Consider the following 14,959-nt stretch of genomic DNA (forward strand, 5'->3'; position numbering starts at 1 on the left):
AGCATACAAGGCAAAGCAGAGGATCGGCTTCTATCCCCACGGCCTCGTCGGGACGCGTTTAGCAAATGGATCTAGAATAGATTGTGCAACTCTATCGACAAAGCATCTCGTGGGAGGCGTCTATAGGTTAGCCCTCCACGCGTCGCTAAGCGATGAAGTATCAATTCGATTTTTTTTGTTTCTGTTTGGTGCATAGACAGGGGGCTCTAATTTAAATTGAGATCAATGACGCCGTACAAAAGTTTGTCAGGGTGACTCCTGAGAAGAAGCAAAATTCTCGTCTGCCAAACAATTGACATGGCTTCAAGAAGCGCATTCTATCGATACACCAGTCATATTGGTCGTCAAACCAACTGCGCATCCCCTACGCTGCCGACCTTGCATCCACCTCCTGCCCGGAAGAAGCCAAATTTCTGTCCGGTATCTAGACGCGACGCGGTGAAGGGGCCATGCTCGCACTCGACCGAGCATTATTCAATGCGTACCCAGTCGCTGGCTGATAGGACTCGTTCTTCGGCGCCATCTGTCTCCAAACCAGTCTCCCAGACGACCTTCATGAGCTCGCCATTTGCAGGATACCTGCAGTCACCAACGCTCACTACGAATGGGGTCAAGATATCAAATTAGTTCAAGATTACACGTCTAGGTATAGAGTATAGCCTTTTGAAGCTACGATACCATTATACCATTCAGATCCTTCATGTGAACCATCAATAGTAGATCATCAATAGGAATATTTAATACATTCTGCGGAGAAATAGTAGTGATCCCCTGTAGGTATCGCTGGCCAATAGCAGCCATGTTATGATACCCTCAAAGGTACTCGACTAACTCATCTCAGAGTCGTTTTCTCAGCAAACGCCCACCTCTGATCAATTGGACAATACATTTTGTCGCGTAATTATTGAAAAAAAAAATCGATCAATATCAAAATAGAAATGGCACAATCATAGAGTGACAAATACTGGCGTCTTATTGGTGGTTCTATACTAGGCATCGGGCAAGACCCGCCAATGCTTCGATCTTTCCCGGCGGTCTTTTTTGTACTCTCAACGCTCTCGTCTGTTTGTATCGCTTCATTCTTTCTATTCCCTCTTCCATGCAACTGATAGAAACAACCATCTGTCCTCGCATACGTTCCTACCGCTCGCGACTGTCGAGTTCTTCATTGTGCGCGGTTCAAACACCGTGTATTATTGTCCTACCTTATTCCCACGCTAAACTTTCTAAGGAATTAATTGGAGTTTGACGCTAACCCCTTTTGATTTTACTACGTCCATATTCACTTTTGCCTCGACTGAGACTCTTCATAAAGTATTACTCTTCTTCAACCATCAATTTTTCCTCTACAACACCCTCTCTGCTCTCTGCTTGCACTAGCATTCGGTTAATAATAGTTTACGATAGCTTCCTATTTTTGATTCTCGTGAGTACCTCCATCTCTTTTGCAATTCGTGCTGCATACCGTGTTCAAGCAAGATATCGCTGTTCCCGTGTGTCTCAACAGTACAAGACTTGTCTTTCTGGGGGATCCAAGGTCATACTGTCGAGCAGACAGTCCATCAAGACGGACACCATTTTCCTTCATTTACTTTGTTATTGTGATTCCTGTCTCTGCTCAGTCATCTTTTTCACTTCAACCTGTCCAAATTTCTGCTTTCCTCTCATTGGTTCGTTGGTTTACATGACCCGAAAAACAGCACATATTGACATCAAAAATTTCAAGCTTCCAAATCTCACGGTGTCGCTGCAAGTGATTACCTATTTGGTGGCTTTGGCCACCTTTTCTCAATATCCTCAACTTTTACACAGTTCATACAACGACAAAACATCAACCATGGCTCCAGCCGTGAAGCGCAGCTATGACGAAGAAACACAATCTTCCGATTGGACCAATGAGCACCCCGGTTCACCACCTGTCAAGCGTCCTCGCTCAGAACCTACCCAAACTTTACAAGGCTTCAATAACAGTTCAATTGAGGCTTCTCTTTCTCCTCCAGTCTCAGATCACCATCAAATCAACTGTCCTTGGTGCTCGGAATCTTTTGATGCGCCCGAAGATGGAGTCATTTCTGCTCATAACGCCTTGAAAAAGCATATTACACTTGCACATCCTCGCATTGCTAATCTTTCCGCACATGATGATCAAAGCAAGGACGACGATTCAGAAATTACTATGCCGGAACACATTGATCTGGTGAACACGCGTTTGAAAGGTGTTTTGAGTAGCAATGTCGCTGCCGTCACAGCTCCCGCAACTGACGTGGACGTTACTCCAGCCGGATCAGAGACTCCTGGGATTGACTTAAGCCTTGAGGCTGCCGATACTCTTGACAGCAAATTGCATGACCTTGAACGTCAGCAGGTACATGCAGCCAACGCAGAGAAGCGCCTGGTAGCAGGCTGGAATTTTCACGATGCCCGCAAGTTCAACAAAGACTACGATGATGCTACGGCAGATCTTGAGGACTCGTGGTGCTATGTCTTTGGTGATTCAAAGCCAACAACCAAAAAAGGCCATAGCAAGAAACCAACTCGCCCTGATCCATATTTGAGCAGCACAGCAGAAAAGGGGGAGTTTCTAAAACTCACCCCTGTTGAACAATTCCTCGACTCACTCAACGACTTCGAATCCATGCCTACTGATCAACTTCACGCTGCAGCTCAAAATGTCTACCATGCTTTGAAAACTTGGCAAGATGAGTGGATGGCCATTGAAGAACTCAACAAAAGAGTCACCAACAAACCGAAAAAGTCCTCTAATCCTCGCGCATTGGACCCTATTGAAGTCTTCCAAGATAAGAGAGAAGCCATGCTCTACGGCTACAAGTATGATCCTACAATTCATGAACCAAAGAAACGTGAAGCAAACAATGAGACCACATTCAAGTGTCAGGACCCTTTTGTGCAAGGCGGCTTCAGACCTACTGCCGCTCAATTACGCAAGATGCAGACCGAGGCCGGAAAGAACAATATAAATCCCGACGGCTTCAAGACGATGACGAGAAACGGACAGGAATATGTTCCCAAATTCCAAGATCCCCCATTGATCCCATTCGATTCGCGAGGATCGACGAATCGAAAACGCAAATTGCCTCAAGGCGAAATCGCAGCACTGAGACAACCCAGTGTCCACGATAGCACTACAGCTTTTGAGTCCGATCTTGATGGGCAACCTTTCAAGCGTGTTACGCGTTCTGTCAACAAGACAGAAAACCCCCAAACCCAGACTGCGCCACCAAGTCCCGGCCCACGTCCTCATGGGAAGAAACGTAAAGCCCGGGGTGGAGCGTCCCACGCTACACAGCCTACCAATATCACCTCCAATACTATTCAACCTACTAATCACGCTTCAAATATCACTTTCAAACAAACAAGCTATTCGAATATCGCGGGCTCGCCCACTGGTAATACGCTTTCATTCGGCCACGAGACCGTCCCATCATCATCATCAAGGGCTATTACCTCTCCACCTGTCGATGGCTTGACCTCTGTTGCCAGCTCAGAGCAAGCTGACATGACTCCTGCCCCCATGCCTGCCCTTGCGCCTGCAGCACCAGGGGCACCTCCGGCTCTCGCTGCTTTGCCTCAACCCCTTGCTGAGCCTGGCGAAGTGCTCAGTGAGGCGGAATTGAGACGTCGCGACAAAATTGCCAATTCCAAGAATCCGCGCCGAACAATTGCTATGCTCGATCACTGGGACAACTTTCACAAGGACGGACGAACCCGGAAACCCAAGCGAACAAAGGAACAAATGGAAGCCGATAGAGTTGCAGACGAATCACGCAGAGCAAACGGGCAAGGAAAGGCTCCCAAAAAACGTAAGCGCAGGGCCGCGACTACTACTACTACTACAGTCGATAGTCCAGCTATCAAACAACAAGGAACAACAGCGACTGCTACTTCTACTGCTATTGCGGCGACTGCAACAACTGCGACTACATCAACAACTGTATCTCTGCAGCCCATCTCGATCCAGCCAGCTGCCACGTCCGCAACAACGGCACCGGTTGCCCCTCCTCCTCCTCCACCACCACCTCCCGCAAGGATTATGACTCAAACTTATCCCGTTCCACTCAACGAGCCTCTTCGACCTCAACCCTCTCGAGGATTTCCATCTCTTCATCCCTTGATTCCAGTTGCCCCTCCTGAACCTCAGCCAACCATGGCATCTTACAATTCGCAACCAGTCTTGCCTGGAGTTGATAGAAACACGGCTCCTCCTCCTCCTCCTCCTCCTCCTCCTCGCTGGACTGCTCCCTCTCAGTATTATACCTACGGAAACCCACCGCCACTCTCGCCATATCATCCTTATAGACAGCCTCAATATCCACCACCACCTCCTCCTCCTCCTCCATCCCAAATTCAACAGCCGCCTCTCCGTGATACCGGTCACCCTGAGACTATTCAGCCTAGTGCAAACTACCCTTTTGACCCCCGCCGACCTCTTCCACCTTTCCAGAATCCGCCCAGACCTTGAGGATTCTTTGCACTTCTGTTTAGCGTTCTTGGTACTGGCACATTACAGGGCGGGCCCCTGGATTATTTGTTCATAGAGAGACTTGGATAGCATTGGATTGGTTAGTTCATACGAAGAATTTCATCACAGTATTCGAAACACGCACATGAAATCAAGCACTCCTAAAAGTAGATCTCAAAGGTATATAAAATTAGCCTTTTTTAATTGGCTGTTAAATTACACTGAAATTAATACGGATAAAATACAAATTCTCACGTGATCAGTATCACTGACCTCAGTGCGGCGTCGCCTCAAGCTCAATCTTTAATCATTGCGCTCGACCATAAACACCCTTCAACCCACGCAGCGGCACCAACATCTTAACTTGTTTTTTACCCAGGGTCGAACGGATCTGATAGCGCCTGAAATCTCATTTTTCCACTATTCACAATGGGCAAGAAGAAGCGTGGTCATCCCGATCTCGAAGAACTACTCGGCCGACCATGGTGCTACTACTGCGAACGAGATTTCGACGATCTCAAAATCCTGATTTCGCATCAGAAAGCAAAACACTTCAAGTGTGAGAGATGTGGGAGACGATTGAATACGGCTGGAGGTATGCAAATTTTCAAGGAAACCAGATGATAAAAAGCTAATTTCACAGGTCTTTCGGTTCACATGAGCCAAGTCCACAAAGAACAGCTAGGTGAAGTCGACAATGCTCTACCCAACCGATCAAGTCTCGATATTGAGATCTTTGGCATGGAAGGTGTTCCCGAAGATGTCATCCAGGCTCACAACCAGCGCGTCCTCGCACAATTTCAGCAAGCTGAAGCTGAGCGTCGCGCAGCTACGGGAAATCCTCCACCGGGAGTCGCGAAGGACGGTGGTCCAGCCAAGAAACCAAAGCTGGAGATTTCGGATTTGAAGAAGCGCTTGGCAGAGCATAAGGCGAAGTTGGCTGGTGATGGTAAGCCTTCGGAAGCTAGTAGCGGTTCAGTTACACCCGTTGGAGCTGGTCAGAATTCTAGTCAGAGCGCTAGTCAGACACCAAGTGCTTTTGTGAGTATGATCCTACGCAATTCAGTCGCGATTTCATTACTGACTATGAAATAGCAGAGTCAGACCTATCAGCAGCCCCCGGCTCAACAACCCGCACCCGCTGTCCCGGCACCGAATCAATATTCGTATCCGGCAGCGCCCTATGGAGCGGTCAACCCTCCATATCAACATTCCCAGAGCCCTGTGTATCCAAGCTACCCACCGAATACGCATCAGCTACCGCCAGCACCACAGCCATACGGTGCTCCATATGCCTCTCCGCCACAGTTCCAGCCTGGACAAACACCCCCATACGCAACCACTACACCATCCCCTCATCCATACGTACAACAGCAACAACTTCCAGCTAGGACACACACACCGCCTCAGAGTCTATCACAATTCCCTCCCCGGCCAGGCAGTCTTCCCGCGGCACCTGGACTTCCACAACGACCATCCTTCGGTGGCGTACCGGCCACGGTACATCCATTGCCTCCCATGCAACATCCCCTTCCTGGTGTTCCTTCTCCCAATATTCCTCAGGGATATGGACAATATTCTCCACCAGAAACCACCACTCCAGCGGTATCCGCCGCGCATATATCAACTTCAGTCGACGAATTAATATCTGGTGCTGCCAAGACAGCAGAGGCTCAGGCTCAGGGAACACCGCCACCACCAGCCGAGAAGCAACCATCAGCAGCTGCGGAGGAGAAGAAAGGAAAGAAGGAAAAAGACAAATCAAAGACAAGGTTGGTTTATTCCGACAACGAGACAAGCCCCGAAGAAAAAATGGCAAGGATACCGAGATATGCATACTCTCCTCCTCTTGTAGGAGGAAAGGAGACTGTACTCATGGATGCTACTGTTCCAGCAGTTGCCCGACCAACGACGAATTCCGACGATGTTATCGATGCTTCTGGTTAGGAAGACACCTCTTCGGGGAAACGCTGATGAACTTTTACATCGACTAAAGCAGTGGAAGAGGGATGTATGTTGGGCAAAGCAAGCTAAGTTCGGCATAACCATATCAAATATCTACCATCGTTTGATTGAGAGAAACAAGAGCACACTTCTTTTTCCCTGATATGTTTTAGCATGGCAAAAAAAAAGCGCCTGACTTGACTGTCGCGGAAATACATCGCGCGTTTGAAATACACTTGTTGGCCGGAAAGCGAAAGAAACACACTGGATCGCGATTCCAGTTTCCCGACAACTATTCTCATGCATTTTCACGGTCATCGTCGGTGAGTAGGGGTTTATCTTTGCCTCTTCCTACACAGCGCTGATTGATGGATGTCATTCATTCATTACTATCCCTTTTTCTTGTACATTCAGCGTGCTATTCCACTCGAGTGTTCTCTAATTCTATACAAAAGACGCCGTCCACGATAAGGTCGGGAGGCTACTTCGTTTTCTGGTTCGTCGCGTGAGCTACAGGTTGGTTCACCGGTTGAGATACAAAGGTAGGCACGTCATTTTACTTTTGTAAAGAAACGTCCAGTATTAGAGTAATATGATGTATTATCTCATATGGTTTCCAGTCTTCAACGTTCTATTTAAATAATTTCATCGTAGTAGAAATACATCATTGCTGTCATCTTCATCTGGCAGTTTCAATGTTGGGGTCTTGACAGCTGAAAATATATATTTAGTCACACAAGGCAGCACTTGGGATTTCAAGGTTGTCTGCCTGCGACATGGTTCGCACCTGGCCTGCATATGTAGGTGCTTCTGCTATATAGAGACCAGTTGAATTTCTAACTGTTCAACGATCCTAACATTCCTCTCACAGTCCACAAGGAGTACGTACATAAAAGAGTTTATTAGTTATGGCTTCAAGTGGGTGTAGTCATATCAAATATCACGAAAACGGCATGGTTCACTGGTCCGCTCATAGTGTCAAATTTCGAGCAAAATCTTCATCGAAAGCATGTTAGATCAGAGGAAGATCGCCGGGCTCATAACCCGGATGTCCCTGGATCGAAACCAGGACATGCTAAGATGTTATTATTTTTTTTCAAATTCTTTTTGATTTATGTCGCTGATTCCATGGATCGGCGGGACACGCTAAGATGTGATATTATTTTTTTAATTTTTGATTCGATGGATTTGCCCACCTATAGTGCCAAATTCCGGGAGTGGTTTTCATCAAAAGCATGTTAGATCAGAGGAAGATCGCCAGGCTCATAACCTGGATGTCCCTGGATCGAAACCAGGACATGCTAAGTTGCATCCTTTTTTTATTTTTATAAATTTATATTTTTAATTTATTTTCAACTTAGCTTCCTCCTCCCCCCCCACCTTAATTTCCAAAAACCACACTATCGTAGATATCTGCCTTGCTTTAGAGAACATGAGTCCACCATTTTCGCCGATCTTTCTTATCAGTGTCGGCTCGCCACACAGGAAACTATCTCTTAGGCGAAACGTGGCAAATCTGTGAGAACATGGGGGAGACATTCCGCGGAGGTTTTTGGACTAGGATGCAGAGGTATAGCTGCGATATGAAAGTAGAAAAATCCCCAGGACGACTTAAGTAAACCGTGTTTACTAGTAAGTTACTACCTCGATGCTTCGCTGTTTGTACTTATCGATTTCTTCCTATTCTCCCTTCATTCTTACTTTTTGTACTTGCTTTTTCATGAGATATTAGTTTTGCACTCACTCATCAAACAACTCCTTGATCATATACATAGCTAGACTTGGCGAATAGGAAACGATTGCTGTGAAAGATATGATCACTCGATGCTTCCCAGAGATGCGCGGACTCTTGATACGGAATCACTCGGGTCATTTATTAGGACCGATAAACACGTGACATCACATCATCGGAAGGCGTCATGTCCGAAGCCAGACTCAAAGAAGGTTCAGCCGCTTCCGAGGCACCAATAAGGCACCAATCACGGACTCCGGCCCGGACTCTGGTGTCGCAAGTAAACATGCGAACACCACGCGGCCTCATCGCATCTGATTATTAATACATCTTGACTCTCTTTTTATCTCCATTCCAAAAAGAACAATTCTAATAGTACTGAACTTGATTACAAATATAAAGACACAATGGTGCGTCCTGAGGAATCCCCGTCACTCTACTCCCCGCACGATGATATCGTTGATATCCAACCACAACCAATCACTAACCAATGCTTGTATAGGTCTCTCAAGATTTCACCATCACCTCCGCCGGCGCCCTCTCCGCCCTGACCTCCCTCGGCGGCATAATCGGCTACGCACGAACAGGCTCCATCCCCTCCATTGTAGCCGGTCTCTCTGTTGGCGCTCTCTACCTCCTGAGTCTGCTCCGCCTACGCAGCAATCAACCCTACGCCGTGGAGATCGGACTGCTTGCTTCGACGGTCCTGGCGGGATCTTCTGTGCCTCGTGCGCTGAGGTTGCGGAAGCCGGTGCCTATTGCGCTTAGTGTTGTGGCGACCTATGGATTGGTGATTTTTGGGTTGGCGTTTCGCGACAAGAGGGCTGCGAGGATTTAGGTGATGATTGGGGGGTCGGTGTGAATAGTTGAGCTTGTTGTGTATTGTGGCTATTTTCTAGTGTGCTATAATATCACTCCGCTCTTCGTCTTCAAGTTATATGCAGGACGGGGGAGTATAGGACATTCAGGATGCGATGCTTGCCTTGATGCAATGCACGCTACATTATCCCAAATGTTCATTGGCTAGACAACAACGTATTGATACGGATGTATCTGCTGAGGTCAGCTTGTAGGCTTCAATCTACTTGTCGGTGTACAGAGTAACTATTCAATTCAAGCCCTACATAATGATAACGATGACCAATACAGCAAATGACATCTGATAGACTACAAACCCTCAAAAGTCTAGTCCCCACTCTTCCTCATACAGTAACCAATGTAAGAATCAATTTCAACCAACGGATCAAACTCGCAATTGTCAAAGCGGAAATGCTTAGTCTACCCTACCGTAGGCGATCTGTGCTAGGAGCATTATACCCCGAACATGAATAGTCCGTCTAGGCCTGTCTCTTAATCTTTCCGAGTTAGGGTTGCGGCGTCACAAGGACAGTGGATGCAGCTGCCATACAGATACCATGCAGGACTAGTCTATCTTGTCCTGAGTCATAAGAAAATTCACTCGTTTTGTTCAAGATTGAAGGTAATATAATATATACATCGGATTTTATTCCGAGTATCAAAATAATACCCCAAAAGGCAATAAAATACGCAAATCCCGTACCGCCGTCTCCTCCAAATACATCAAATACGACGGACATATTGGAGACCCCCACTTGGTCTACAAAAATTAATACGAACTGTGACATTGGCCTATCTCATTGTTTTGTTTTTCGCTTCTTCTTCTGGTTGATGTTGTTGCTGTCTGATTGATGTTGCGAGTATCTACTCGCTGTTCTTCATATTTGTTTGCTGCTATACCTATATCCATTTGTTTCCTTGTTCTTTACCTGGACACCTTTTTAATGGATCCATATACAAATTCAAACATAGACCAAAGTTGAAAATTCCTGAAATCAAAAATGTTGCGAAAAGAACCCAAGCTGCCAGTGAAGCAGCTGACCATACTAGGTAATTTTATATACGCAAAAAACTCCCGTGTCTAGACAACTGGTTAACATGTAAACTAGCAATATGTCGCTTTGCGGAACCTGGTAAGTGACGATACAACAGCAACGAAGACAGGATCTAACCATCAGTCAGTGGTATATACATCGGTTCTACCATATCTGGTACGCCCTCACTACATGTACAACTCAATATGTGAAAATCTCTGATAGTCAGTAGCCCGAAATGATGGAAAGTGTCGGCGTCCGCAAAAATGAAATCGCAAAATGGGTCGGCATCTCCTCCGCCGTCGTCGCCAGTTGCCAATGCATCATGGCCGTCCCCTGGGGCACATTCTCTGACCGCGTTGGACGCAAATACACGATCCTTTTGGGCCTCACGTCAACCATGTTCTTCTCTCTCGTATTCGGATTCTCGCGATCCCTCACCACGCTACTCATCTCCAGAGCATTTCTGGGGCTTATGAATGGTAACGTCGGCATTATTCGGACTATGGTTGCAGAACTCGTGCGCGAAAAGGAGCTTCAACCTCTTGCGTTTAGTATGATGCCTTTGGTCTGGTCGATTGGGAGTATTTTTGGTCCTGCGTTTGGAGGTGCCCTGGCCAATCCGGCTGTTAAGCACCCGGAGATCTTTGGGAATTGGGAGATTTTCAAAAAGTATCCCTTTGCGTTGCCCAATATCCTTTCGGCGATTTTCTTTGTTGTGGGGATTACAACGGGGTTTTTGTTTCTTGAGGTACGTTCATCGGAGGCACTGGTGACTGTGGTGGTGACACCATGATTGACACTTTGTAGGAAACCTTGGAGAGTCGGAAACATAAACGTGATTATGGGTTGATTCTTGGTCGAACTTTGACTCAGTCGTGTTCCTCGAAAAGATCAAAACCTCTCCACGCCCCGGCAGTAAATGAACAAACGGGTCTTCTCGCCTCGGACGAAGAGAGTACCACTCGCGCAGAAAGCAACGACACAATATCGTCAAAAACTACCACATATGGTACTAACGACAGCAGTCCAGATTATGACATCGTCGAACCCAAAAAGAACACTCGCAGTAAATTCAAAACCATCTTCACCCCGCAGTCAACCCTAACCTTGATAGTCTATGGCATGCTAGCAATGCACAACATGGGCTTTGATTCTCTCTTCCCCGTATTCCTCCACCACCCTCAACAGGATCTAGTCAATAATCCAGATGTCGAACTTCCATTCAAATTCACCAGTGGATTCGGCCTTGGTAAGCCATTTTCTCCCTCCCCCTTTTGACAACTGCATAATACTAAGGTGAACGTAGGCTCCCAAGCAATAGGCATCCTCTACACCCTCAACGGCGTAATCGGCATGCTTGTACAATTCATCTTCTTCCCGTTCTGTGCGCGCCGCTACGGTGTCCTGCGCTGTTTCAGAACAGTCGCAGTATGCTTCCCATTCGTCTACTTCATTACGCCCTTCCTCGTCCTCATCCCGGAATCCATGAGCATGAGCATGGTGTATTTGCTGCTCACGACGAAGATGATTCTTGGCATGTTTGCTTTCCCTTGCACCACCATCCTACTCACGAATACGGCATCCAGCCTCAAGATTTTGGGGACGTTGAACGGTGTCGGCGTGAGTATAAGCGCGATTGGGAGGGCGGTTGGTCCTGCCCTTGTGGGTGAGGCGTTTACAGTGGGCGTAAAGTTGGGCTATGTGATTATGCCGTGGTGGATTTTGACGGCGCTCACGGTTGTGGCGATGATACCGGTTTTTTGGATTGAGGAGACGGATGGGTTTGCGCCGGGTGATGCGGGGGATGATGATGATGAATGATCAAAATGATTGAAGCGATGAAATGATTTATGGGATATGGGTGAGTGAACGGGCCAGAACCAGAATGATGCTTAATAGAAACTGGCATGGGTGCATGGCGTTGGTTCTCAAAATTTGCTTGATGGAAAAAGTGTATTATTTTGCATAGTTCTGTCCGTTATTTATCCGTTTTGTTTGCGATGTATATAGATGCATCTACAGCATATAATACCTTGTAATGTTAAAGAAAGGTCCTTGTACGTGCAAAAAGGATGTCTCAATATTGTTTTCAGAATGGAGATCTGACTTATACTCAAGCAATTATTGAAATGTAGTTCTCCTAACAACACCAAATTCGTATGATGATTCACTAACCATCCGGTAGAGACCGTATATAAAGGCAGATTCAAAATCGTTTTGGCAATCATTGGCATCTCTCATACATCCAAGATACTCATTCAATCTTAGATATTGCATTTCTTATTGCGGACCGATAAGCGCTTATTCAATCAGCTTAGTCGCCATACCAAGTCGTTCCCGGATAATCTCGCTCCATCTCTGCAATCACATTAGTTTTCGTTCCTTATATTATGGCCAGGGTGAATACTTACCACCGCATTCGTAACATTACCATCATCCAAGCTCTCAACCAAACCCGGATAAGTCGCTCCAGCGTACCCGGTCCATAGACCCGGAGCAAAAACAACATGTTTATACCAGCTTCGTCCATCCAAGCCAGCCTCGTAAAGGAACTTCCTTTCCAAAGTCTTGTATTTAGTGTTGATTGCACGAACCTTGTACCAGAGCTGTAGCTTCTTCCACCAGTGGTACCATGGCACTTCCTGGCCCAATTCAGATCCAACTTTGGCTGCGTATGCGTCGAACTCAACAGCTGCATCATAGAAGCCGGCAATTGCTTGTTCCAATGGTTCAAAACTGAAATGGACCTTCTTGGGAAGGTTGTCTGCGTGCGGCCTGATTTTATCCACATATTTCTGGAGGTTGATAGCATAATCCGTAGCATTGAAGGCCAAGACCGGCTTTTCAGAAAAGTAGGCACCGAGCAGTGAGAAGATTTTGGCGGCGGTGACGTGGTATTTCCAGCCAGGGTCACCAAAGCGCTTCATCCAGTCGAAGCTGTCGTAGTTGGAATGGTAATGGTAGACCGCATCGGTTTTTCCTCCAACGAATCCGAAAGAGACACTAGGGATGCCAGCGAATTCCTGGAAAGGGGTGTAGTCGCTTCCACTACCAAGAGAAGCAATGTAGCCGCCCCAGGCATCCAAAACCGACTGGCCCTTGACCGTCTGATTGGGAGACTGGACCGTGCTTGTGACTTCGTGGACAGCCTTGTTGAGTAGGGGGCTGCCATCGACTTTAAACACAGGACCGCATGAGGCTACATCAACATTGATATAAACCGCATTTGCGACATTAAGCCATGGCAAGTTCTCCTCCACCCACTCGGTAGATCCAACTAGACCGTACTCCTCGCCGTCCCAGCTGGCAAATACAATTGTTCGGAGAGGCTTCCATCCCGCCTTGAGAGCTTCACCAAAGCCTCTCACAACCTCGTTGAGCGCTGCTGAGCCACTGTTGGGATCACCAGCACCGCCTGCAACCCAAGCGTCACGATGATTACCTAAAATGACAACCTCGTCCAGAATGGTGCCCGTGATAACGCCAATCACGTTCCACAAAGGAGTTGTAACGTAGTCTTGATGATTGTGGAGGTTGATAACCACATCGTCGGGAGTAGGTCCGATGTTGTAGTCAACGCCCTTATGGGCTAAGCCGCCTCCTTGCCAGAAGTCATTGAAATCAGCTGCCTTTGGACCGTGGCCATTGAGAGCTTTTAACAGCGGTAATGCGTCGGTGTATGAGATGGGGATAGATGGAATGGATGGGATAGAGTGCTCTGGAGGCTGTCGCTCGACGCCAGGCTTCGATGCGTATCCGGGAGTGGTTGGGTCACCTGGCATAATACCTTAAAAGCATGTAATGTCAGTTTTAGCGTACCAGGTGGACTCTTTCTACACATACTGAGAAATTGAACACTGCCTCTTTGAACCGCGCTAGGGTTCCTAGCAGGTCCAGCAGGGTATGCTTCATACCCATTCAACTCCGTAATATCACCATCTTCTTGAGGGTCTGAATAGATAACCACACCCACAGCGCCCAAATCTTGCGCCCCTTTTACCTTGAGACCACGGAAAATACCGCCGTACTTGACAATCACAATTTTGCCTTCGACAGAAATACCTGCATCGACCAGATCTTGATAGTCTTGATGTGTACCAAAGTTTGCATATACGAATGGCGCAGTGACATTGCCAGTAGCCGAGTAGCCATGGAACGTTGGGATGCGGTCTGGCAAACCACTTGTACTATCCTCGTCCAAGACATCCTCCTCTAGAATTGCCTCGTAGGCGACGTCATAGTCATCATCGCCCTGCTTGTGCAGAAGCGCAAGGCGATGTTCAAGCGGATAATTAATGAAAACATCGTAGGTGGCAATTGTTGTATCCTCGATACCAAACTCCTTCCACTTTTCCTGCGTCCAGAGCACCTGCGAGAAATTACGGCCAGCCAAGTGTGGACCAGATGTATAATATTTACTCCATTCTTCAATCTTCTCTGCTGTAGGCGTGTCCTGTAAAAGTGCGCGCAGCTCTGCATTGGACAAACCGTTTCCGTGCGGCCATGATTGAGGGTATGGCTTGGACCATGGAACGTAAACCCATGGAGCTCCGTCCTCGCGCGACGCAAGCTTAATTGGTAAGATGAAAAGTGTCACTGCGACAAGGAGCACAAGACACAGAATGGCGGTGCATGTGCGACGGAGGGTATGATGAGGGTAACGGTGTCTTGTGGGAGCAGTCTGCACCACAAGAAGAGGAGTTGTCTCCGAAGGAGGCATGTTGAGGTCTGCTTTTTCCTTCATAGCTTCGATTTCTGGGCCGTGAGAGCCTCGAGAAGATACAATCCCACTCACACCTGCGAATACCTGGATTATTCTCCTGATAATCCAGCTACATCAGATGTGTGCGATGTTGGAGAACTTCTGAAAGATGTTGCGGGGATGTTGTTTGATTAGACAAAAATCAC

The 14,959-nt window shown here is 47.2% G+C and overlaps 5 protein-coding genes and 2 non-coding genes across 7 annotated transcripts; 6 read left to right on the plus strand and 1 right to left on the minus strand.

Moving 5' to 3' along the window:
• Positions 1-1,837: 1,837 nt before the first annotated feature.
• EYB26_008157 (uncharacterized protein) lies at positions 1,838-4,480 on the plus strand (the record flags this gene model as incomplete). The annotated part of the gene is made up of 1 exon (XM_054267416.1): positions 1,838-4,480. One exon carries the CDS (start codon positions 1,838-1,840, stop codon positions 4,478-4,480), a length of 2,643 nt encoding a protein of 880 aa, XP_054123391.1.
• A 429-nt stretch (positions 4,481-4,909) lies between these two features.
• Positions 4,910-6,427, plus strand: EYB26_008158 (uncharacterized protein; the record flags this gene model as incomplete). Its single annotated transcript, XM_054267417.1, has 3 exons — positions 4,910-5,075; positions 5,124-5,521; positions 5,576-6,427. 3 exons carry the CDS (start codon positions 4,910-4,912, stop codon positions 6,425-6,427), a joined length of 1,416 nt encoding a protein of 471 aa, XP_054123392.1.
• Positions 6,428-7,430: 1,003 nt separating this feature from the next.
• EYB26_008159 lies at positions 7,431-7,502 on the plus strand. Its single transcript has one exon. It is a non-coding gene; the product is annotated as a tRNA-Met (tRNA).
• A 154-nt stretch (positions 7,503-7,656) lies between these two features.
• EYB26_008160 lies at positions 7,657-7,728 on the plus strand. The gene has a single exon. It is a non-coding gene; the product is annotated as a tRNA-Met (tRNA).
• An 835-nt stretch (positions 7,729-8,563) lies between these two features.
• On the plus strand, positions 8,564-8,994 carry EYB26_008161 (uncharacterized protein; the record flags this gene model as incomplete). Its single annotated transcript, XM_054267418.1, has 2 exons — positions 8,564-8,566; positions 8,659-8,994. The coding sequence occupies 2 exons, from the start codon at positions 8,564-8,566 to the stop codon at positions 8,992-8,994; spliced, it is 339 nt and encodes a 112-aa protein (XP_054123393.1).
• Positions 8,995-10,015: 1,021 nt separating this feature from the next.
• EYB26_008162 (uncharacterized protein) lies at positions 10,016-11,872 on the plus strand (the record flags this gene model as incomplete). The annotated part of the gene is made up of 6 exons (XM_054267419.1): positions 10,016-10,064; positions 10,124-10,147; positions 10,197-10,225; positions 10,281-10,799; positions 10,859-11,300; positions 11,358-11,872. 6 exons carry the CDS (start codon positions 10,016-10,018, stop codon positions 11,870-11,872), a joined length of 1,578 nt encoding a protein of 525 aa, XP_054123394.1.
• Positions 11,873-12,352: 480 nt separating this feature from the next.
• On the minus strand, positions 12,353-14,795 carry EYB26_008163 (uncharacterized protein; the record flags this gene model as incomplete). The annotated part of the gene is made up of 3 exons (XM_054267420.1): positions 12,353-12,409; positions 12,463-13,838; positions 13,895-14,795. The coding sequence occupies 3 exons, from the start codon at positions 14,793-14,795 to the stop codon at positions 12,353-12,355; spliced, it is 2,334 nt and encodes a 777-aa protein (XP_054123395.1).
• Between the last annotated feature and the right edge of the window lie 164 nt (positions 14,796-14,959).

Source organism: Talaromyces marneffei, chromosome 6 (genome assembly GCF_009556855.1).
Source record: "Talaromyces marneffei chromosome 6, complete sequence".
NCBI lineage: Eukaryota > Fungi > Ascomycota > Eurotiomycetes > Eurotiales > Trichocomaceae > Talaromyces > Talaromyces marneffei.